General features: G+C 39.3%; 1 protein-coding gene across 2 annotated transcripts; it reads right to left on the reverse strand.

Annotated features, from left to right (window-relative positions):
* Positions 1-374: 374 nt before the first annotated feature.
* On the reverse strand, positions 375-26,034 carry hipk3a (homeodomain interacting protein kinase 3a). 2 transcript variants are annotated; one of them, XM_077596227.1, is made up of 19 exons: positions 25,667-26,034; positions 24,111-24,257; positions 21,451-22,355; positions 21,161-21,352; positions 20,861-21,042; positions 14,941-15,064; positions 12,896-13,015; positions 12,319-12,405; positions 9,949-10,133; positions 9,281-9,446; positions 9,058-9,178; positions 7,765-7,859; positions 7,481-7,632; positions 6,700-6,846; positions 6,246-6,590; positions 5,855-6,022; positions 5,480-5,754; positions 2,610-2,749; positions 375-1,381 (listed from the first exon to the last, which is right to left on the reverse strand). In XM_077596227.1, exons 3-19 carry the CDS (start codon positions 22,351-22,353, stop codon positions 854-856), a joined length of 3,930 nt encoding a protein of 1,309 aa, XP_077452353.1. In that variant the 5' UTR covers positions 22,354-22,355; positions 24,111-24,257; positions 25,667-26,034; the 3' UTR covers positions 375-853. The 2 variants fall into 2 exon arrangements, with proteins under 2 accessions (XP_077452353.1, XP_077452352.1); XM_077596226.1 differs by lacking the exon at positions 24,111-24,257.
* Positions 26,035-26,058: the final 24 nt, after the last annotated feature.

Consider the following 26,058-nt stretch of genomic DNA (forward strand, 5'->3'; position numbering starts at 1 on the left):
TTTATTCATAAATTATGGGTGCGCGAATAAATACGGTATGTGTTTTAGAATGTAGCATGTCCGCCTCACTGTTCTGAGATCAAGGGTTCATTCCGCGGTGGGTTCCTACCATCCTGTATGGAGCTTGAAAGGTCCATAGTGTTTCAGTGGTTCCCTCCTATATCCCAAAATCATGCATGGTAGGCTGATTGAACAGTGAAAATTGTTCCTAGGTATGAGTGTGAGCGTAAATGGTTGTTTGTCTTCTTGGGCCCGGCGATTGGCTGGCCACCAATTCAGGGTGATCCTGGCCTATTTCTGTAGTTGGCTGGGATAGGCTACAGTGCCCTCGACTATTGAGGATAAATGAATGCTTTAGAATGACACAATGAGAATAATTTTAAATCTCATTATACTCATATAATGACAATAAAAGTATTCAATTCAATATGCAACACGCCGCCTTATGAGAAGAAACCCCTGCCCCCCACTCAATTAGATATGGGCTTAAATAAATTTGAGTTGACCTGCAGTGTGAAAATAGCCAAGGAAGTCGTTTGACAGATTAGAAAACAACAGGACAGAATTTATGTGCAAAGGACAATGCCTTAAATTTTGAGTGTGTACGTATATGTATGTGTATTTAACATCAATTTATTAACCTTCACACTAGAAAGCCAGTGAATTTAACTGTCCTCCGAAAAATAACTGAGTTCATCTTCTGATCATAGATTTTTCTCTCCTAAACACTAGTGTTTGCCTTTTTCGCTGCTGCAAGCACTTCCTGACCATGATGCAGCTCCACTGAATTTGCCGGTGGCCTTTATTAACCTTGGCGTGATCCAAGGGTGGTTCTGGATCCCCGTTCTGCTCTTCAAATAAAAGAGAACTGAGGGGGGTGGCCCAATTTGGTGGGACTCAGAGGGAAGCCCGTATAGGTGGCTGGTGAGCCCATGTATGGGTGAGGAGGGGGCGGTGGAGGGTGAAAGGCTGGCTTGAACTGGTGGGGGTGGTGGGTGTAGCCAGGTTGCTGATGTGTGTGGACTGAAGGTGATAGGAGGAGCCTGTGATAGCCAGGATGCTGAGAATGATTGCTGAGGCCCATGTTCACCTGGTGGACTAGAGCTCCCCCTTGGGCATGGGAGAGGCTGTAGCTGTGCTGAAGTAGTGGCGGCGGATGAGAGGTCAATATTGGGTGGGGGGCTGTGGTAAGGGAGCCACTGGGAGGATAGGAGATCAGGGTGTGTGTGGGGGGGACACCTAACTTGTGCGTGGGGCTGCTGTGCGGAAGGTGGGGAAAGTTGTGTGTGTGGACGGTAGGGGGAATAAAGGCGTGAGGTCGTAGCGGCCCGTAGTTGCCTTTCCACTCTTTGATGTTGTGGTTTGTCACAAAAGACTGCATCTAAAGCAAGAAGATAGAAAAGAAATGGTCAAAACAATATTGCTAAACTGAAGAAAATGTTCAGCAGCATTCCATCAGGCAGCAAGGGATTGCAATGAAACCCTTCAATACATACAGGCATACCTTGAGATACAAACTTAATGTGTTCCGGGACCGAGCTCGTATGTCGATTTAGTCGCATCTCAAATCAACATTGCCCATAGAAATGAACAAAATACAAATTAATTCGTTCTCACTCGCATCGTTTTTCTTTCAAATTTGAAATTTCATACTTCTGTCAATAAGTAAATAAATCAAATAAATCTATTGCGAAAGTAACTACGATACCTTACTTGAAAAAAGAGAGAATATAAAATGATGATTTTTAGAAGTGTTTTTGTGTTTCTGTTGCGAAATAAAGATAGAATAACTCCCTCCTTAAACTATGAAAAGTAATGAATAATAAAACCTGCAGAAATTTTGACAGGCATCTTAATTTTACGACAACAATTGCCTTTGACGAGTTCATGATTTTCCTAAAATGGCCAAGGCAATGCCATCAAACTGGGCAAAGCACGTCTTTTGAACAGGACCCGTTTTTTTAACTCGCAACAGGAAGTCTTTTGGGACCAATGATTAAAAGAAAAAATGATTAAGAATGAAGTTGCAGGAAGCACACTTGGAAAAACTCACAAAACAGCTTGTGAGAACTCCAAAAAGCATTGTGGAGACCCAGCTCCTCCTAGCCTAGACGAGGCTAGCGAGGTGTTGGACAGAAACTCTATTACTCCAATTTCAAAATAAAATAAGGATGCTACTATTCACATTTCGGGCTGATGTTTTGAGAACTTGTGTTTCGTAATGTGATTTTTTCCGACAGAAACACAACATTCCCATATTGAGATGTTTTGTAACCCGAATATTTTGTATGTAAAGAAGTTTGTAAGTAGAGCTATGACTGTATTTTATGTCAAAGGCATTAGACGATTTACACAACTGTAAATTCTGATTGGTTAAGCGATCATGGGAGATGGCGACTAATCAGAATGGAACAATGAAGTTATGCCAACTACGTGTGCTCTGTGACTAACAAAAGTAATGTGACAAGGATTTTGCTGTGTTCAATTCTATGTGGAGGACAAATAAACTGACAAACACATCATGAATGGCTTTGGAATGTATCTGGAGGGAAACATGAGGGTTCACAGTAACGTGCACTACTTAAAAATAAAACAGGTGGAAACAAGACCTGTCCAAGGCCCAAGTGGGGGTGCTGCTGCTGCAGTTTTTGTTGCCATGACATAAGAGGAGTTGATTGGAGGAAGGGGATAGCGGGAGTGCTCTGCTGTCCTGCAATGTTGCAGCGCCCTTTGGATCGGGACCACAACTCTGAGATTAGGACAGAAAATAATTGAGTTAGACAAGTACTGGTGTGTGTATGTACATATCTGTGTATATATACACATCTAGATACATGTCTATATACATATAGCTATGTATATAAACATATCTATATACACATATGTAATAATGTAGTCACTGCACTGCAAAGAAAACTGCTGATTTTGTTCAGATTACTTTCAAGACTAAAGACAGGAGAGAAAAACAAGGGAAGCGTACAAGTAAAGCAGCATATAAACATCCTTGACTGATGTCTATTTATACGTTAAAGGACATTTTTATTTAGATACAGTATTGTATGACACGATATTTGCCTGATGTAATTTTACTGTTAAAGAATTGCCATTGTACACGAGTAATTCATTTAATTTGTGACTGGGGGGGTTCAGTTGATTCATAGTAAGAATGGCAGGTATCTAATGCCATGGTACCGATGGTGTGGTGTCAAATATCTGTACTTTTTGTGTTCCTTTTTGTGAATAACTTTTTGCACTAAACCAATTAGCTGAGATTAATGACAGACTTCCAATCTGTTCGAACTGGGATGGGCTAAATTAATGACTTAATTCTGCAACATAATATTTAGTTTATATTGTTTATTTTTATAACACTGCATGTGTGTACCACCTGTCCTATAGATTCAATTTACACATTTTTGTTTGCTGTTTACCAGGAATTTCTACAGGGATCTGATTATTGGATTCATAGGGAGTAAATGCATCCACATTTCAATCAACTAGGAGTTACTTCTTTCGCAGGCCATGTTAAGTTTTCAACCTTTATTATTTAAGTGTCGTTACACACAATGTAAAGAGGTTTGCATTTCAATATGATAACATTCCAAAAAATTAACCAATGAGGGGTCTTCTAAAATAAGTAGCACCTGGCTGCAATCAAGTGATTACACTTGCAACAGCTGTCCGCTTGCTCGGTTTGAATGAAAACGTGCACCCCTGAGGACCGGTTTGAGACCGCTGCTTTAGAACAACGCCGGAAATTACAGGATTTGTTTCAAAACAAAAGACTGGTGGTTTAATCAGCCTTAATAATACATACTTCCCTTATGAAAAAAAACTAAAACGAATATATTAAAACGATAGAGACTATCTATGCAATTGATTCCGAATCGATTGCCACGCTGAAGTCGCACAAGACGAATCATTTGTCAGAACTTGTAACTCGAATGATTCACAATGCACTCATGTTACCGGATTCATCCGGTTTACAGTGGAGTTGAATCAAATGCGGAAGCCATAGCGACGATATGAATTTCGAGACATTTAAATTGGAAATTTGGTACTTTTCCAAAAAGGTTGCTTAAAAAAAAATTAATGACAATTTTTGGGGGAATTCCGGAGTTTAAGGAGGTTGTCAGGAGTCCCGGAGTTTTCGTTACTTGTCTGGGTAAACTCCGGAAATTCCGGAGAAGTTGGCAGCTCTGTACTACTCTGATAGAGGGAAAGTCAAAAGTTTTGAGCAAAATATTAATAGTTTGGCAAATGTCTGATCACCTGTTAAGACCTCTAATGTTCACTAGAAGACGGTAAGCCCTAGCTTGTTCCTTCTGGTCTGCAGCATGAGCACCCAAAACAAAAGTCACATAGCTTACAGCTAAGGGCTAGGTGGCAACATTTTGTGCATGATAAAAAGTCATCAGGCAGTTAAAATTAGTTGAAATATTAACAAAACGCTGACTAAATTTACAGGCAACGGAAAAATAACATGCCTCGGTCAGAAGAGGCATCTCAAAGACAGACCTACGGCCTGATCACCTATGAAAAAGTATAAAAATTAAAATTCCCCAATTCCTATTTGAAACATGTAAGAGCACTCTGACGTTTTAAAGCAAAGGTGCTCATTACGTCGATCATGATCTACTATTTGATCACTAAGGTGCTACTGGTAGATTGGATGACACTTTGTTCATTTTTTTACATTTATTTTTTGAACACGCATATCTAGCTCTTTTAATGACCATTCAATTCTCTGCCAAAAAGAATTTATGTGCGGACCCGACAGCATTACCTGACATAAACGAGCTAACATAACTGTTAGTTATGTGATACATTGATCTTTGACACTTCAAACGTGTCACAATTATATGCTTCAATCCAGCGCCCTAAGAAGCTGTCTCAGCTATTACCCCCCCCCAGCCCTCCAACGCTGTGCCAAGTCAATTTAAGACTTTTAAGAGCAGGATCACACTGTCTTTCTCTTATGTCGTGTTAACGCGCACACGCAGAAAAAACACAACACTGTACAAATATGAATTGTAAAGACCCCTGGAGCACTACTGAACATGCATACCTGCTAAGCTTTTTCGGTGGCCTGAAAAAAAGGTAAATGCCAAGAGGTTGGCTCCTTGAAAATTAGATTTTGATGAGATTAGATTAGATCTAATCATGATTATGATGAGATTAGATCTAATCTCATCAAAATCTTTTTTTCCTGCAAAGTTGGTTTGAGCAACCTGTCTACATTAAAACTATAGGTGCACGAAACTAGAAAACTAGAAAAAAAATAGAAACTAGAAAAAAAATGCAATCAGGGTGTTGAATGAGTCTTAAGGTTAATGATAAAGATTTGATAGGGGGAAAAGTAACTACATAAAGCAATTTATCTGCAGTTATGGCTTGTTTTAAATTCAAGAAAACTAGTTCTCAAGATTTTGTGACTATGACACTTAAAGCGTTAAGCGCTGAATCAGGCAATACTAACCAGCTCTGTGGAAACGGTCCTGTGTTCCATGAATGTTGTTGTTTTGCACTCGCATAGGCGGAACCACCATTGTTCTTGTATCACGAGGACTCCTCCCATGCATTGCAGGGGAAGGCAATGGTACTACTACCGCACCTGAAGTTGGCAGACTGTTGTGGTTGCTGTTGTTGAGGAAACTATAGGAACTGTTGCCATGGGGTGACGTTGATGTATTGGATGTAGGGGAGCCCTCTATTGTTTCACAGCCACTTTCGTGACCATCATCCTCAGACATACTGGACAAAAAAGAACACATTGGTTGAGAGAGTGAATAGTGCACATTGTTAACTCCTGTAAAGAGTGAACAAATAATTTGTAACATTACACAACAAAAACCTGTTGGGTCTTTTGAAGGGTGATACAGATGGGCTGGAGTGCAGAGAATTGGATGCAAATGAACTGGTGCTGAGACTGCTGTCAGGACTGCTAAGGGAGCATACTCGTTCCATAGTCACACTGGTGTTTTTTCTGCATATCTCGCATAGGCAGTGCTGCTCTTTAGAACTACACAGAGGGGTGGGGGTAAGATACAGGTTTGTTTTATTGGATGTCACAATTCCAATCTCATGTAGTTCACGGATCACCCATCAAGCATTTAAAAAAAATGGAAACAGCAACATACTAGTAAATGTTTTATCCCACACAAGTTGCAATAAAATCACGTGCATGTTGATTTTTCTTGAAAAATATATATTCCTCCTTTTTTGACTATTCTTTAAAAACTCACTCTCTTGGGCAGCACAACTGTGTTTTGTCATCTTCCACTTCTTCACTATCTGTTGGTTCACTGTGGATACTGATCACACTGGGTGTTGGGCTTGGCGTGTCACCCATCAGAAGACCAAAATCTTGCTGTAGCTCTTTGTTGGGTGGACGCTCTCTGAGATGCCCCACCTCTTCGTGGGAATCATCTTCCCCTTCGTCCGAATTTAGATGGGTCAGCAGCTGTGGTTCCAAAAGAGGTACCTCCATCTGAGGTTCATTGATACCTAAGACATCCTGACCAACAAGATTGACCATTCTGGTGGATTGAACTTGAGATGTGTGTTTTTTGATTGTTTGGGACAGGTTCCTATTTAAACAAAAGTTAAACAAATAAAAAAATAAATAGTTGAAGATTAAGTCATCTTTGAAAGAACACCAGTGCAGTATGGTCATGCAATAAAGCAGCAAATGCTCACCTGTTGTGTTGCTGCCTGTTTCTTTTATTAGTTGACTGGGGCCAGACTACATGGGCTATACCAATATTGAGAGGCTGAGGTGCAGAGACAGCTGGCATGTGGTTAGTCAGGAGCGGCTGTTGCATCAATGTATTATAATGCAATTTCCTGTTAGTGAAAAAAAGAAATTAGGTCAAAGAGGGAGTGTTTTTGTGATGTACTGCTGTATTTGTTAAATGCAAATGTTCAAGTTTCTATGTATCCTGAATATTCTTTTAATACCATGAATCATTTTTCATATTGGTAACTACAAATGAAGGGTTGTAGACTACCTCATTGAATGCCATGAAGTTCAACCCAATATAAACACGGGTAAAGGATAATTTGCAGTGAAAAAGCAGTGTTTCTTACAAACAATGCTAGAAAGGTTGTTGGGAAGTTGATATATATAGAAAGATCAACTGAAATACTTGCCCAAGGAGCAAATGATTACTAAGTAGTAACTCAAAAAAACAACAACAAAAAAAACACGCAATCCCCAAGGATTAGGATAAGGACACTTGCTAATATGAAGGGCCCGGCATCTTTTTCCACACTGCCTGCAAATGAGTGGCATTTTCCGGGTCCTGCTGTAAAAAAACTGCTGTGCATTTTTATATGAAATCTTGAAATTATACTCAAATGGTATTCACTTTCCCCTTCCCTCCATGCTGAATGTAATTACTATTCAACAAATATTCTATGTGTCAGAACATACAAACAAGAACAAATAGACATTTCAGCAAGCCTGCTTGTGACTTACCGCCATTCACTGATTCTTGGAGCACAGATTGTAGTGTCATTCGTTAGAGAAGACGATGTTGGCACAGGGTGAGCTGGTGGCACACCAACTGCAGTCATCTGGGGCCAGGTTGCTTGCAACAGAAACTGCTGACCTCTGCTAGACCAGCCTGGCTGTAAGACAAAAGAGACATTCTCAATAATCATACCTCATGCATTATTATACTTTAAATGTTTAAGTTGAAGTAAGAAATGAATTATTAAATTAAAACCTGAATGTACTGTTAGTGTGGCATTTAATGATACCTGGGTTAGTACAGTTGGCCTCACTTGAAGGGTCCGGATTGGAGGAACCTGGTGTACCATAGGAACAGAATATTGGACCGATTGGTTGAGATTACCTTTGAAAGAGCAAAATAAATAAGAAAATATGTTACTGTAAATTTCCAAATGATCACTAGGAATGATTAGTTTGACAATATACAGGTTGTATTACGTTTTCAGTCCAACAATGGTATATTTTGACAAGGTTTAAAATCATGTAGTTTAAGTAAAACTTTCTCTAAGCTTTGGGACCGATAGCTAAAACTTCAGTATTTTCCTGGTTGAGCAGTAAGAAATTCACCAAGTCTAAAGGGTAAAACATATAATCACCTACATTTTTTGCTTTCTAACCCGTCTCTAATATACTATGTAAGAGCACTTTTTGTGGCTGCTCCTGGTTAGTCAGCGTTTTTCGATTTTAGCAAGGAATACCACAAAGTATTTAATATGCACATTTCCCTGGATGCCACAAAGCACATAACACGGGGATGTTTAATTTTGTTTGACGTTTGTTTTTTTTCGTATCTTGCAACAAAATGGTTCTCATCGAGGCTTTTTGTAACCTAATCTGTAGAAGCATTTGTAAGTACAGATACCACCGTAAAGGTACCATTTACAGTTGGCGGGAGGTTCCGAATTAGCCAGTAAAGGGTATGAGCATTCTTCAGTTGTGCTTTCTATATTTCTGGACTTAGGAGAAGTTTATGGAGCGAGCTGGGCAGTCGTAGTTTATTTTGAACTTGTACCTCCTTATAAAACAGATTGTCTAGTATTTCCTTATGTACTTATAAATAGGTACATTGCTCTTTGTCCGTGGCGGTCCGGCGGACGAGTGGTTAGCGCATCGGCCACACAGTTCTGGGGTTCGATCCTAGGTCGGGTCTCCTCTGTGTGGAGTTTGCATGTTCTCCCCAGGCTTATGTGGGTTTTCTCCGTTTAGTCAGTTTTTTTCCCACAGCCCAAAAATATGCAGGGTAGGCTGGTTGAAAACTCTAAATTGCCCCTATGTATGAGTGTGACCATGAATGGTTGTCCATCTCCTTGTGCCCTGCGATTGGCTGGCCACCGATTCAGGGTGTTCCCGTCTGGTGCCCGTGGTTAGCTGGGATAGGCTCCAGCACCGCGTGAGCCTTGTGAGGATAAGCGGTTGAGGAAATGAATGAATGCTCATAGTTCAACTATGGAGCGGACATAGTTTACCTTTGTAAAAACGACAGTTATGACCATTTTTGATGCAATTATTGTAATCATTAAATGTTCAAATGTTCTATACACCTTGAATGTTGGGTGGACATAGAAGAACGGGTGGGAAGGAGTCACTACACCTAAATGGACCATTTCTTGCTGTGAGAGTAATCCTTGGATGCATCACTGAAGGCGCAGATTGTGTCATACCCTGCTCCGCAAACAGTAAAAGAATGTAATATGAGTGTTAGTGTTAACCTGGTCAGCCAAAACAAATGATTACCGTATGCAGCAGTAGATTGTAACAATTCACCTGAGTGTGAACTTGTATGTTGTTGTAGCCCACAGGGAGACCAGTGGAAGGAGCAGGACAGACAACGGGTCTTGAAAAATGAGTGGTGTTCTGGTTCAATGCATCAAAAACTGCATTGTTGGTACGCCCATGACACACGTCCATTATGCGAAAGGATGACTGTACACTGAAAAGATGAAATCATCGTAGTAATTGCTAAAGGAATTATGAGGCTAATCAGTGTAGTGTATAGTGTTTCGCATAAATTGAAAACACTTCAATTTCAAATTAAAAGATGAGGCAAGAGATTTCTATTTCGATGTGATTTACAGGATTGGAGATTAAAAGACTACAAGTGGATTCAAGAAATCTATTTTCTACATTTGTGTAAATCCCTTACTTGCAATATCTGCAAGTGTTTCTGATCCGCTGACTGCAAATTGCAAAATGTTTTCTGTAACTGCCACAATGAGAAACCTATTTGGCTCATTTACCAAGAATTTAAGTCTTGTAAAAGTAGTCTCTGTAAACTTAGTTGTACATTTGATAAATTCCTACATATCTTAAAGCAGGGGTCCATAAACTGGTCCTCAGTGGCCGGAATAGTTTGGTGACTCTTGGGTTAAAGGGAGCGATATCCAAATGTGGACTGCAAGTTACTGTGTCAGAATTAGATATGACAAGCTTACTGGTTACTATGTGGGTGGTCTAACAGATGAGTCATGGTGAGGAAAGGGTGACTCAGAACATTAGATGGAACAGTTCTGTCCTCTGCGTCTATCAGGAGCATGCTCTTCAGTAGGGAGACAAATTCTCTCCTGTCGGTCTTCTCTGCCTGCATGTCACTGTTGTCTGAACTCAACACGAAGTTCACCTGAGTACAGAAAACCGTCGACCAAGACAAAATAGAGATGAGAATTGGGGTATAAATATATACCGTATTTCCACGACTATAAGGTGTACGCTCAATGAATGACACATTTTAATTTTTTTTCCATATATAAGGCGCACCGCTCCGCATTACACTGGTCTACCGCACCGCATTATACGGGTCCACAGTAGAGGCTGGGGTTACGTTATGCATCCATTAGAGGGTGCTGCGCTAAAGGGAATGTCAACAAAACAGTCAGATAGGTCAGCCAAACTTTATTAATAGATTAAAAATCAGCTTTCTGACAACTCCATTCACTCCCCACATGAATAAACAGTTTTTTTTTTATTTCCGAGGTTAAAGTATTAGTATTTTCGTGACATAGCAATAGCATAATAACTCATGTTGAACAGGTGGGCGAATGCGGCATCCAACACGAACGTCTCCGTCTCGCAAAAGTCGTCATTAATCGAGTCAGTAATTTCTGCCTTCTTGAAAGCTCGGACCACAGTTGAGACTTCCACCGGGAATGACGGCAAGCATAGAATGAATGTGCTAGATCGAGCTCAACCGAAATGAATCGCCGGTTTATATATCTCAGCATTCACCACGCACCGGAAATAGAGTCGGTGGCTGCTTGCTGTAGTTGCGAGAGCTGTTCCGGCTCAATATTGATCCATATAGAATATATTTATATATATAGTTCGCAGACTAGCTCTGAATGTTCTGTTGACGCCAATATCTAGCGGCACAAGTTCTTTTGTAAATCCACCCAAGTAAATGACGGCCTCTGTCAATTGGTTGACAAAAGAACTATATTTTCCTGCAAACACTGCGCACTACTTTTTCTACGAGGAAAATAGAGTCGGGGGCTGCTTGCCGTAGTTGCGAGAGCTGTTGCGGCTCAATATTGATCCATATATATAGTTCGCAGTCTAGCTTTGAATGTTTTGTTGACGCCAATCTAGCGGCTGGAGTTCTTTTGTCAATCCACCTGGAATGACGGCGAGCACCAAATTAGTGTGCTCGGTCGGCGTCATACTGGGTGTATTGACAAAAGAACTACATATCCCAGCATGAACCGCGCACGGGAGAAAATGAAGTCGCAGGGTGCTTACCGTAGTTGCGAGACCTGTAGAGGATGGTGTACCCTATTGACTGATTTATTTTATTTTATCGTGATAACAATTTTAATATTGGTCCATATATAAGGCGCACTGGATTATAAGGCACCCTGTCTATTTTGGAGAAAATTTAAGACTTTTAAGTGCACCTTATAGTCGTGAAAATACGGTAAATTGCTTATTACTATCCTGAATGTGGTACTGTTTTTTTTTTAAATTTACTTATTTGGTCAAGACATGGAATAAAAAAAATACATAGGACGGCTTCATGTAATCACACAAACCAAATTATACACGTAAGTGAATTTCCATCCATTTTCCAAGGCAGTTCATAGAAAAGCGAAAATAAAGAGAAAATTAAACAAAACTGTCACAGTCCAGCTTGACTGACTTCTTGAAGGCCAATTACAGCCCACCATTCTGTTGTCCAATCACATTATGCCTTCCTCAGTGAGAGACTTCTCACTACGGTGCAAAATGATTGGTCCTTATTGATTTAGTCAGAAAGTTCCTCTTGTTTAATGAGCACTCTTGTTTTTCGATTTTGTTGTAAAGTCAATGAATTTTGAATTTTCCATCCTATCCTCTGTGAATGGTTGGTTAAGGCAACACGTTTTGGCAACTCTTCAATTGTAGCAGTGGAATATAAATTTTGTCTTAAAAGTCTAAAGGGAAAGGCCACCGCGGATACCATAATCATCATAAAAACATTTCCTGCCATAAGAGCAGTGTTTGCAAATGAGTCCATGAACACCTACGCTGTCTGACACATGGTAATAAAAATATCTGAAATTGCATTCACCAGGTACTCCAGTTTCTTTCCATATCCCCAAAACATACAAGGTAGGTAGGCTGGTTGAAAATTAAATTGTCCCTAGGTATGTGGTAGGCGTTAGCGTGACTGGTTGTTCATCTCAATCTGCTCTGCAATTGGCTGGCACTGTGATAGGTTTTTACTGCATTATCATTTAACTTAACAATATCTCTTGTTAAGGTTGCCAAAACCTCATTTAGATCATCACTTTAGTCCACCAAAGGAAATGTAAAAATGTGTTTACACTTACATTTGCAATGTCTTCCAGACTGCTGAAGATATATTTTCTGGCTTCTTTTGATTTTAGCCCGGTCTCCTTCTCGTGCTCTTCTGTTGTCTTGAGGGGAGAAAAATAAAATAAAAATCACACAAATAAATATACAAATAATACCAACACAAAACAAGTTCTGCTGTTTTACTTGGCTTTTCTTCTCTAGCGAACATGTAAATGTTTTGTGCTAAAAAATTGCTATTTGAAGACCCATTATACTTTAAACTAGATATGTTCATTTAGCATAACACAAATGTTAGATAATTATAGCACATAACTTGATTTCACCATACCATAAAAAAGAAAAAAACATCGGTTGCGGGTCATAAAACCAAGGAGAAATCTGTAATGTCAATATGTCACATTATAATGCAGCAGGCCCAATCAGACCTAAGGTACATTAGAAAAGAGAAGTGTACTGTCTTTGAAAACTGAATTGAAAACAAATACAATTGCGACCCGACTGTCAATTTATGGTACACTTTGAAAGCACCGATTTTAGTTTGGATACTAGGACCACAATAATGACACAATATTTAAATTTGTGTGCATGTACTTTAAGTCTCCATGAAGGGTAAGCAGATTCTGTGCCTTTGCAGAAAAAACGGGTGGTCTTGGTTCCTTTGTTGAGCAGATGTTCCGCAGGTAGACCTTGAGTCTGAGAGATATAGCGGATCTGGGCAAGTCAAAAAAAGGAAAAAGAATATGTTTCAGCTTACATAAATTTCACGAATACATTCTTACCACATACATCCTGAATGTACTTGTATCACAATACAAAAAGGTCACATCATTGGACAGAGTGACAATAAAAAATAGGATGATATTTTCCCAGAAAATGAAATTGATGAATAGTTTCATTGATTTTAACCACATGCTGATATATTATCACAAAATATAAAGTGGAGCATTTTTTTTTTACTATAAGCACCCCTTCTGCCCCACACTTATATTTTTGAAAAAAAAAACTTCAACAGCAAGTTTCAATTCCTTAGTTTCAGTTGTATACAGAAGACATTTGGCGTTTCAGATTTTTTTTTAAAACTGATGAATATAACACGAATGCATAATCACTATAACAAAGTGAAAAAGAAAGAAACTACAGTGGTACCTCGTCATACGACCGCTCGTCATACAAAATGCTCGTCTTACGGGGAACATTTCGATCGAATAATTCGCCCGTGATGCGGTCAAAATTTCGTGATGCGACCAAGCCAGGTGGCCATGGCATTTTTTTTGCATATCTTTCGTGTATAACAATATCTACGAGCACAGAACTAATTAATTCAGACGAGTTTCTCATACGACCAGGAAACGCACAACGCGCGGGCAAAAAGAGGGCTTTCTGGGTAATGAAGTATACGCGTGCACACAACACCCATAGGCAATGGCAACCTTTCTCAGAATAAAACTTCATTACCCACAATCAATACGTGGGTAAGGTCAACTATTGTATTTCCTGTTATTCTTTCTAAGGAAAGATGCTCCCGCGATCGTTCTTTAAAGACTATTTCTCGTTGGCAAGTGGTCGTGCGTTATCCTATTGTGATGACATTTGTATGTGACATTATCGAAATATTTTGAAGGGTAGACAAAAACAAACAACTCTTGATGCGTTCGTTTTGAAGACTTCGGCAGAGCGGCCAGGTGGTGTCAACCCGTAGAACTACGCAAGGTAAAAAAGATTACAACAAATTTAGAATTTAGTTTTGTTTGAAGTTACATTAAACGTTGAGTGTCTGTATATAGTTATCCAAGTTAATTTAAATTTGTTTGTTCGTTTACGAGTGCATTGTTGCTGTGGATAAAGCCCCCCCGAGCAGCCCCCTCCGCCTCCGTGTATGCCGCTGTCTATACCCTCCGCGAAATGTGTCTAATTTTACTCCTATTAAACACATTATTACTATCAAACCACTCGTTATTTATTACTTTGTCAATGTATGGCGAATTATAAGAAATAAAACATTTTTTTCAATCCAATATCCTGTTTTTTTTTTTTCAGAGAGTTGGAACAAATTAATTTGTTTCCCATTCATTTCAATGGGAAACTTCCGCTCGAGTTACGAGAATCTTGTCATACGAGCTCAGTCCCGTAACGGATTAAGCTCGTATCTCGAGGTACCACTGTATTGGTGAACTGAACACCAAACCTCAAAAAAGTCAGCTGAGGATGACAACATTTTGAGAATGGTAACGAAAAACCCCAAAACGGTCACTGACAAAACCATCAGGAGGACAGGGGAGTAGCTTACGCTTGCGGGTTTCAGCATGGATTTTCACATCTTTATGAACTTTTTTTTTCTTTTTAACTTCAGTGCTGAGTTCTGGTAGTAATAAATATGAAAAAAAATTCCCCCAGAGAAAAATCTGTGATGTAGTGAAACGGCGAAAGACGCGATATTCGTGGGATTACTGTAATGGTCTGAGGAGACCAATATTAAACTATAATAAAATAACACAATCACCAGACCTTAACCCAATAGAATATGCATTTTGCCTCCTGAAGAGGAGTCGGCATCCCCAAATACAAACAACAACCGAAACATACTGCAGTAAATATAGTAATTATCTGGATAGGCAGGTGTTATTGAAGAATATTACCTGATCATATTCCAAAGCACCAGGGTAAAGGGGCCAGCCGAGGAAAAGCTCAGCTATAACGCATCCCAATGACCACATGTCAATCGCTTCACAAAATGGCATGCCCAAAATAATCTCTGGCGCTCTGAAAAGAAAAAAAAGAAAAAAGGTCATCTTTTGTAAATGCTAGCAACAGATCAAGTAGAGCAGGGGTCACCAAACTACGGCCCGCGGGCCGGATCCGGCCCGCCGGCACATTTGGACCGGCCCTCTGAACAATACCAGAGACGCTATCGTTTTTTTTTTGTTTTTTTTTTATTTTTTTTTTATTTATTTTTTTTGGGGGGGGGGATGCAGCCCGCCGGCACATTTGGACCGGCCCTCTGAACAATACCAGAGACGCTATCGGATTTATTTTCCTATTTGGCCTTGAAGACTGGGACGTTTTAATCTTGTGTTTGGTTCATTGCACCCCTGCTGAGCCCACAAATCATCCCAGTGAAGCGGGCCTTCACATTGCTCCTTTGGTGACACGCGCGGGGAGAGTGTTTGCCTTTGATGCATGCGGGCATTCCACCGTTGCATGCGTGAGCAGAGTGTTAGCGAGACATCTGGACGATCGCAGGTGAGGGCGGAGCCCTGGGGCCATCACTATTGCGATGCTATTCAAGCATATAAAAACTGTGCAACCGGAACCTGTTTGAGAACGGAATAATGGCGAAAAGGTTAGTTAAGAGAAAAATTGATTCAGAATGCAGGATATTTAACCTGCAGTGGACAAACGATTATTTTTTTGTTAAATGCAAAGAAAAGGCTGTTTTTCTCATCTGTCAAGAGACGGTGGCAGTATTCAAAGAATACAATCTTCGCCGGCACTATGAATCCCGTCACAAAGACAAGTACGATAGCGTGCAAGGCCAAATACGAGCAGACAAACTCTCAAAGCTAAAAGTTGGAATATTATCTCAGCAGACTACATTTCTACGCCAAGCTCAGCTGAACCAGGCATCCGTTCGGGCCAGCTTTCGGGTTGCTAAACTGATAGCAAGCAACGGTAAGCCTTTCACTGACGGAGAGTTTTTTAAGAAATGTATGGATGTTGTCGTGGAGGAAGTGTGTCCCGAGAAGAAAGATGCATTTAATGCCGTAAGTCTGTCGGCGAGTACAATCGCCAGACGCGTTGAAGAAATCGGGAGTAATGTATATGCCCAGCTGCAGCAGAAGACGAAAGAATTTGACTTTTTTTCATTAGCACTGGATGAAAGCACGGACGTGCAAGACACAGCGCAACTGCTCATTTTTATTCGTGGAGTTAGCGCAAACTTTGAGATTTGCGAGGATCTGGCAGCCCTCCAAAGTCTCAAATGGACTACAACAGGAGAGGATATTTTTGAAAAAGTGTGCCAAACCATGGAGAAGTTGGACCTGGACTGGTTAAAGCTAGCTAGCATCACGACTGACGGGGCTCCTAGCATGGTGGCTGAAACTCGCGGTCTAATAATGGGACGCATGAACCGGGAGTTGGAAAAAAGGGGTCTCATTGCCCCGCTACGAGTCCACTGCCAAATTCACCAGCAAGCACTGTGCTGCAAAATGTTGACGTGGGATTCTGTAATGACGGTTGTGGTGTCGTGCATAAACTTCAGAGCAAAGGGAGAAGATTGTGCATGGCACAACAGAAAGTTAATGTTCCATGGCTTTTTTTTTCTATGAAGAACCCAGAGAGAGTTATTTAGTTATTATTTATTTCATAAATAGTGTTATTTAATTCCTGTTTTTTTTTCTGTGAAGAACTCAGAGAGGGTTATTTAGTTATTATTTATTTCATTAATAGTGTTATTATTTGTTTCCTGACTTTTTTTCTGTAAAGAACCTGGAAAGGGTTATTTGGTTGTGTGGCTTTCTGGAAAACAATAAATTTTTTGAGCTCCCCTACGATCGTCACACTTTTTCTGTTACAAACTGACACCGGCCCCCCATCAGAGAAGGGAAAGGTTATGTGGCCCTCACAGGAAAAAGTTTGGGGACCCCTGAAGTAGAGGGACCTAAAAGAGATCCTCAGAGGACCTTTCAAAGACAATTGGCAACATTTGTTGGTTCATTTTCAAACTCGGCTCAGGAAGAGAGAAATCAATTCTTAGATGTCTTCCAAGTAGGATGCAAATGTTAATCAAGTCATATATTTCAATGATTATGCAAAACTGTGTGTAATGTAGGTGAAGATGAGAAAAAATGCTGAGGGTAGAAGTGCACTCCCAAATAACCTAGATGAAGTACATTATGTCACCATACCATACAGAACTTTAATGGAGTGAATTATTTTGTCAATTGAAAGTCAACAATGTTTTGTTGTTGCAAAAAATATTTTATTGATGCCTGCTTATTAACATACATTTAATAATTTATGGCAATTTTGCTAGATTTATAATAAACGCTCAGGAAAGTAATGGCATAGTATTGATATTACTTGACATATCAGTGCCAGTAACTTCCATTTAGCAAATGTGCAGTCGGTTTGTTGAGTTTAAAACATGTTTTAAATAATTTAAAGCCTCAAGACTACAGCAATTTACAGAACAGTGAAACATTTCCGGTAAAATGGAATTATAGGGGAGGCAACCCAGACCCCTTTTTCTGTGAAACAACCTTAAAGTGAAGATTTGTAATGTATTTTAACAAAAACTACAAAACTAGTCTAAGTGAAGACTATATATATATATATATATATATATATATATATATATATATATATATATATATATATATATATATATATATATATATATATATATATATATATATATATATATATATATATATATATATATATATATATATATGTGTGTGTGTGTGTGTGTGTGTGTGTGTGTGTGTGTGTGTGTGTGTGTGTGTGTGTGTGTAAAAACAGCCCTTTCTGCTCTTACATTTGCGAAATTGATTTTCTTTGCTTTCTTTTAATGGGCCAGAGTGGTTGTTAATACCAATATTCTTTACATGTTTTAAAAGATAATTCAGTACAAGACAACAATAGAAGTGCGGTATTTGACTGTAGTAGTATTTTTTTTATCGAATACAAAATCCTGCAAAAATTGTGTGGGTCAACCTACATCAGCATTCAGAGACAGCTGTATGGCAAGTTATTGTTTGTTAGTGCTTGGAAAGTCGCAGAGTAAGAGTGCTACAATTAGAAGCCATTTATGTGATGACAACAGGGGGAAATGACAGTTACCAAGCAACAACTAGACCAATGACTATAATAACAGTATTACACTGTCATAAAAGGGGCCATTTCTTGCCATCATAGACATTTGTCAAGTAGTAGGTATGAAATGAATGCTTGTCAGCACGTAATAAGAAAACTATTGTTGGAGAGCTTCTATAGCAAAATCTTTCTTTTGCTTATTAAACCAGGAAGAAAGAATGCTTGCTTATGTACTTTTGACCGCCGTTCATCGTGACGTAGTTCTGACGGTGTTTTTGTTGTTGTGTTTTTCCAAGTGTGCATAAAGCAGCTGATTCTGTTTTTATCATCATGCCTCCGAAGAAAATTACCAGTGCGAATGAAAAGAAGTGGTCAGCGAGGAGGACAATGACAAGTTGGTCAAAGGACAAAAACCTAACACTCGGCAAGAAGGCGGACGAGGAGGAAGCAGCGAGCATTCCAGCAGCAAAATTCAGAGAAATGCTTGAGAAATTTCACAAACTTTGCCTTTGTAGAAAAACAAAACATCCAGAGAAAATGTTCACGAATTGTGCTATCGCCCTCTTTGACGACATTTGTCTGTTGCATTGTAAAAACAAATTAAAAGTCGTCAAAGGCAATCGTCTTTGGATAGTTTATTTTTTTTCCCCCAAAACGTCCGTCAACCAGCACTGCAGAAGGTCAAGTTAAATCCAAACAGGTGAGAACCAGTAGCGACTAATAAAATGGGTGAAAAATTAAATTCCTAAGAAATAATAATACATTAATGTTTGTTGTTGATTAATGTTGTTAATGTTGTTTGAATTCTTAATGTTGCATTTATGAGATGTGTGTTCATGTGTTCGTGTTTGTGTTGCCTACCGTTAGCTTCCTCTTGTTCCCCTGCGTTTCAACACGGATAGATTTTGTATGCTTGTCATTCATTTTTTCTCTCATTTTTGTGTTTCTCTCACACATAAATACAAAATTGGGACACTGACTAACTTTAAAGGGTTTAGTTGGTGGTTTAGTTGGTAGTTAGTTGTGTGTGGACCGTGGAACGAATTTGAAAATTTACAGATGAAGTACTGCTCTACTAACGAAATTTTCAAGTTACGAAAACTTCCGGAACCAATTAAATTCGTAAGTAGAGGTACGATTGTATAGTGTCAAAGCACTTTGAGTGCCTTGGAGTGTAAGTCCTTTAACCATTTTTAAAAAATTGACAGGACCACCCAGAGTGCCTCGCCAGTATAATGAATTGATGTGTGGGTCTGTTCCTGATCATGCATGGTACAACATCGGTTAATCTCGCAAATGAAATTCTTTTTCAGTTTGGTCTGTCTTTGGCTGTATCAAAAGAACTAACTACATGAGTCTGGAAAATAACAAGGTTAGAAGTCTCAAACAACATCTCTACTTTGTGTTTACGGAATTGACTACAAAGATCTCTTCCCTTGCACCTGAGCTGCCTATCTGAATTATTTACATAGCCCAGTATTTCATTTGCATTGAGTGAGCCAGTACGACATCACTGATTCTCAAACTAGTGCTAGTGCCGTACCCAATGTGTCATGCTCACATGGTAACAATAACAGATCGGGATCCAGAGACTTTTGGCAATGTAAGATTGGTGTGATTTCAATTCTGTAGATAAAAAATTGATACGAATGACATATATTGGTCATTAAGTCTACATAGTTTAAAATGTTAAAATTTTCAGATTGTGGAATGCCTTGAGATTTGTTTCAATTGCAAAAGGCTCGCCTCAACTAAAAAGGGTAAGATTAATTTACCATATTTTCCACACTATAAAGGTGCAACTAAAAGACATCAATGTTCTCAAAAGCCGGCAGTGCGTCTTATAATCCAATGCGCCTTATATATAGATATATATTGGTTAATCATTGTATGAAATTCCGTTTTACACAGCTTCATCTAGTAACTAGATGAAGTTGTGCTAAACTAGATTCTAGTATCTAGTTGATGCATAACACAACACCTAACCACTAGTACAATAGCTCCATCTAGTGGATGTATAAGACAATCTCCTACTAATACTACGGCTTACAATCCGGTGCACCTTATATCAGAAACATGTTTTAAGATAGGCCATTCATTCATTGAAGGTGCACAGCATATTTGTACAAGAAAACAAATGGTGGTCGCCATGTTCCTTGTGCGCCAAAAACCTCTCGGAGAAAGAAGCTCCTCCTGTTGCCCACTTGGTGCCCTCTGGCGAGTCTATCGATGATTCAATGCCTTGGACTAAAGCTCTTAAAACCCGTGATTTTTTTTTGTTTTAATTAAGTGGAGGGGAACTATTTTCACTGAGTACACTAAAAGTATTTTAAAAAAAATTATTTATAGATTATATTTAGATATTAATACATTAGTCTTTTCAAATGCTTATAACTGTAATATTTAATATACACTTGTTGATAATTGTACTTTTGTAGTCATACCTCTACTTACGAATGCCTCTAGGTGCGAAATTTTCAGGTTACGAAAGCTTTTCATATGCAAATGAGTGCTTCAAGATAAGAAAATATCCAAGTTACGAAAACCCCCAAAAAGTACATGCATTCCTTCCCTATCCGTTAACTTCTGCTTGAAAACTGCTCTATCACTCAAATTTTTAAAATAGAGATAAATGTTGACAGCAGCATTAATTAGAAGTACTGAGGTTCTTTTCTAGATACTTGTTGCCATTTATAACTGGTGATCGAAGTACAGCTGTAATGTTGTCCATCACCTCACCTGTAATATCTGGATTGCAAGTAGGTGGAGCAGACAGCCTTTGAGACATGACTAGCGGAGCCAAAATCAATAACTTTAACTCTGTATGGCTGTCTGGATGGGTCTATCAGCATGATGTTCTCGGGCTTCAGGTCAGCATGAATTAAACCCAATGACTTCAGTTTCTTTAACGCTGTTGCTACCTGTGGTAAAACAAATCCACCAACTATTACTTTGAATTGAATAATGTAATTACTGAACTGTGTTGAGAATATTTCTCAACTGATTTTATGTACCTGTTTAATGGTTATTCTACATTACCTGGAGCAGTATAGGTCTGATGATTTTAAGTGGCAGTGGATTGAACTTGTTCTGCTTAAGAAAGTCATAAAGATTTTGTTCCAGCATCTCAAACACTAAACAAGTGTGACTGCGGTGCTGAAAGCACTCTAAAGCGCGCACCACATTGTATTCATCTGCGCGCTCACTTCTCAAGCGAGCAAGTATCTCCACCTAGAAACCAAATGTTGTAAATTTCACACGAGTACATTGAAATACATTTTCAATTATTTTTCACAAGAATTTAACAAAAAATTCTAACAAATGCTTACCTCTATTTGACCCTGACGTGCATATGATGGGTGGTTTTTCAGTATTTTGACAGCCACCACTTCATTTGTTCCTCTCTTCCAGCACTTCACCACCTGACCAAAAGTGCCCCGTCCAAGAAACTCCAATACCTCATAACTGTGCTTCAAAGAGGAAAGAACCTCATGCTGAACTAATTGATAGTCACCATCTCCTGTTCCTGATTTGTTGGCATTAGCCATCACCTCACTCGTGACGTTAGACCTGATTTTCGTCCCATTTAAATCATTCCCAACGCCAGCTGACTCCCCCTGCACCTTGTCATTACAAGGCAAGGTTCCCTTACCAGCAACTTTAGCAACCTCATCATTTCCCATAATGGTTTTCAACATTGAAGTGGAAGCAGGCAGCGAATGTAGATCCGATACTGCCGCCACTATCTGCATGGTTTCAACACAGTTGTTGTCCAGCTGCAGTTCTACTTTACCTTTCTTCTGTTTGCATCTCTGGGTCACACCCAAGTCTAAGTTTACATGTCCCTCATCTGCTTCATGTGTTTCTCTTTCTCCTTGCAATATTCTCCGTTGCTGTGTTTCTTTACTCTGACAATCTTGTATCCCTACAAGGCTTTTTCTTCTCCTCTCCACAGTGTACAGGCTCAATGGAAATGGAGCCCTCCCCTCATTTTCTTCAACTGCTGATGGCCTGTGCAGTCTTTCAAAGTCATTAACTGTTGATGGAAATATGTTGTTGGGGTAGGCTATTCCGTAGTTTACTCCAATAACATAGGTTTTTGGTGGGGGTTGTATGGTAAAGGCTCTAGTGGTGTTATGAGCTTCCCCTTTGTGGTTGCCGTTACTCGCTCCTAAGGCACTTGTTTGAGCTGAGTGCAAGTGTGATGGCTGAATCAAGACTCGTGAGGCCATACCTAAAAAGAATAGAAAAAAAAATGAAACAAAACATTAACTACATAAATTGTTGTTGTTGTTTTTATCTATTTATTTGGAGATAGGTTTTGCAGATACCAAACAGATGCCCATATTTTTAGAACAGTACAATAATATACGGAATAACATCGTTTCACAAAGGGTAAGCAAAGGTATTAATGAAAGGAATGGCAAACACAATGTGATAACAGTTCATTATTTTCAGCCCATATCACTCTGACCTAGGCTCATCTATTTATCTCAGGGGTAAGGAACCTATGACTCGTGGTCCATATGTGGCTCTTTTGATGGGTGCATATGGCTCTCCGCTAACCTGTTCAGTAAAATATGGAAACCGCTGGTGACACAGCTGAGTCCGGGATGCAACAATAGGAGCATCACATTGTCACTGTGGCGCCACACACTACCTCAACGGCGCATTACTCTTTTTTCAAAAAGGTTCCCGGCATCAGTTCTATCTACTTAACTTGATAAATTGATAAAGCCATTTGACTGGTATATAAAGATTTTCTGCCAATAACAACATATGAAGTCTTTTCGTTTGTTTTTTATTCCCCCCAAACAAAGGTATTGCCAGGTTACATTCTGCAGCCTGCTCTAAATAGCTTCTAGCCAACATGGCACTCTTACGGGAAAGGAGAACTAGTACATTACCCTGTAATAGGAGATGAGGGAAGCCTGTTGTAACGCAGTGTGCCAGTTTCACACAACATAAAACCGCAAGGCTAGCAGGATACAAAGAAACTGTACACCAGGTATCAGGTCTGTGCAAGACTTGAAAATTATAAATTAATATTTGAAACCTCAACATCGGAAAATAAAATAAATATTTAGCTAATCATACTAAAAACCTAGAGGTTTTATCAAAGTTTACTTCTAAGTCATTTCAAAAACACATTCATTCAGGCATGTTCATTCCCTCTCATTGGTCAATTTCAGAGTGTGACCATTGTCATGACCCTTTGAATCGCAATTCATTCACAGTGGCATATATAATACGGAAAAAGTCATGCTTTGAATAACAACAAGCAAAAAGGGAGTGAAATTAGTTTTTCTTTCAAACGCTGACACCCGATGATGTAAAATTATCACTATGTGAAAAAATACATGCAGCAAGCCTGTAGCTTTTGCAATTACTAGATCTGTCTCACACTGTCAAATTGAGCATTCTTTAAAAAAATAAAAAAGACAGCAGATAAGTAAAATAAAGTGAAACCTGTTTTAGAAGATTATTTTTTTTTTTAAACTGTACATTTGCTTGACAGTATACTTTTTGAATTCCATTTAGGCGGTCAGTTTGTTTGCCTGAAAATGCTTCGGTTGTTGCAATGTTTCTCTAATTTTTGTGTGTTTCTCACATCTTTCATCCAAAATTGGGACACTGACCAATTTTAAAGGGTTTAGTTGGTAGTTGTGTGAGGACCATGGAACGAATTAGAGAATTTACATATAAAGTACACCTCTAAATACAAAATTTTCAAGTTACGAAAAAAGTTCTGAAAGCAATTAATTTCGTAAGTAGAGGTACGACTGTATAAGTATGCATGAACAGAGGAAGCCACACACACGGACACAAATACAGTGCTCCCATAATGGTAATGACTTATTTTTAACTACATCCACATTCAACATCATCCGCAGCAGATCTGCAAACATAAATAGCGACTTGATAAAACAGACTAAGAAGCAATGTAAAAAGCCTCCCCCATGTGACTTCTGAGAACCAACTATTTCACCTTGCGTGTCCTTGCCATGCGGCCACGTCCATCAGCTCTTTAAAGGGGCACTTGCTTACTCTGCCATTCTCTGACACACACGTGTGTGTATATATATCACCAAACTGGGTAGCCTGATAGCCCGCTGCTTGGTGACTAGATCTGACCCTGAAATGGAGAGCCACATATCACGGCGAGTAGTTGTGGCGATGAACTCTTTCTGGTCAACAAATACCACCTGGATACATAGTTTGTTAGTGCGGTGTTTGCCAACCACTGTGCCGTGGCACACTGGTGTGGTGATCAGGTGCGCAGCGGGTACTATACTGCAAATGCAGTACTATACTGATGCACCTATTACCAGCTGTGAGTTAAATTAAAATGTGTTCATTAGTGGAGCACTTTATAATCCGATCCGGTTTTAATCTAGAAAATACGATACCCTACCGGTGTGCCGTGAGCAAAGGTCAGTTGTGCCGCGGCAAATTGCAAGAAGTTATATGTAATAATCAGAGAGAAAAAATAATATAGATGTAACGAGATTAAAATTGAATTATTACAAGGTTAAATCCAAAATATGACAAACGTTAAATTATAGATTATACTATTTCAAGATTCAAATTGTGAAACAGTCATTTTGTTGTTTATTTTTCTCTAACCATGAACCGGAAGTTGTTTGATTTCTAGGGCATCAACTTTTAGGGACGTGAAGTCTGTGTGAGCACAACATTTTTTGCGTAATATTAGATTTAAGTAATATTTGGAGAAAAGTCATAAAATTCTGCGATTACAAACATTACATTAATTATTTTGGCATCACTCGAACCGGAAGTTGTTCAGGGTCCACAGACATCAACTTTTGGTGACATTAGGTCAGTGTGAAAAATTCGATTTTGGAATCATTTTGGAGGTTTATGTGATTCCTGCTGATAAACTCTCATGAGAATGACTATTTTGATATAGGCGACATAGTTTTAAATGAAAAGATTTTCGGATCGTGGTGTCCCTTGAGATTTTTTCAATGTAATAAGTGTGCTGCAGCTAAAAAAAGGTTGGGAAACACTGTTAGTGATCAATGTAGAACACATTAACCATATGTTAGTGTGTTTGGGTGAGGGGCAGCAAGAGCCTGCACACCTGTTGAACCCCGTATTATAAATTCAGTGACTGACACCTTGAGAACTAACGTGTCTTCACTGATTGATCGATGTTCAACCAAGTACAGTATATTTACTGCAGACTATATCTACTGTACTGTACTTTACTTTGTGAGTTACGTGAGCAGCTGCTGTTGCATAATAAGGAGCCAGTTATTCCGCAAGTTAATTACCGATCATTCTGGCATGAAGTTTCGATTTTTTTTCGCTTCAAACTAAACGAGACAGAGTCTATATTCTTATTTCTACTTAAACGACGGCAAACACTGCGTGTCAAAGCTAGCCAGCTAACCCTCACACAAAGTTGGCTAGCCTATCTGTTAGCAAGCAAGGCAGCAATGGGCGAAGTCATTTCGTCGCAACAATCAAAATACGCACAGATAAAGTACATGTACACGCTATAGTGATCAAATGACCTACCTTCAGTAAAACCCGTACACAAAATGAGTGATCGTATCAAAGGGACAAGCAGCGAGAAGCCACGCCACCGTGAAACCCTGCATCGGTGTCGCTGCTATTGCTGCCATCTTGTTCGACGTCGAGTGCAGCTCACCGACTTTTTGCACATTTCACTCTGCCAAAACAACAACTAACTATTCGCTAAGAAGATCGGCCATGATCCGTATTTTCCCGGCTCTTCCTATGTTTCGTCGAATGTTGTTATCAAGTCTGCTCAGGGTGAAAAATTGGCGTTTCTAAACTTGTGCATTATAATATGCCTTGTGGGTGACAGGCGTCGGAGCTTCTGCTAGCTGTTGCTTCCTCGCGTGTGTGGAATGTTGGGTAGGGGAGTGGGGACGAGGTGTCCAAAT

The sequence above is a fragment of the Stigmatopora argus genome, chromosome 3 (assembly GCF_051989625.1).
Source record: "Stigmatopora argus isolate UIUO_Sarg chromosome 3, RoL_Sarg_1.0, whole genome shotgun sequence".
In the NCBI taxonomy this organism is placed as follows: Eukaryota; Metazoa; Chordata; class Actinopteri; order Syngnathiformes; family Syngnathidae; genus Stigmatopora; species Stigmatopora argus.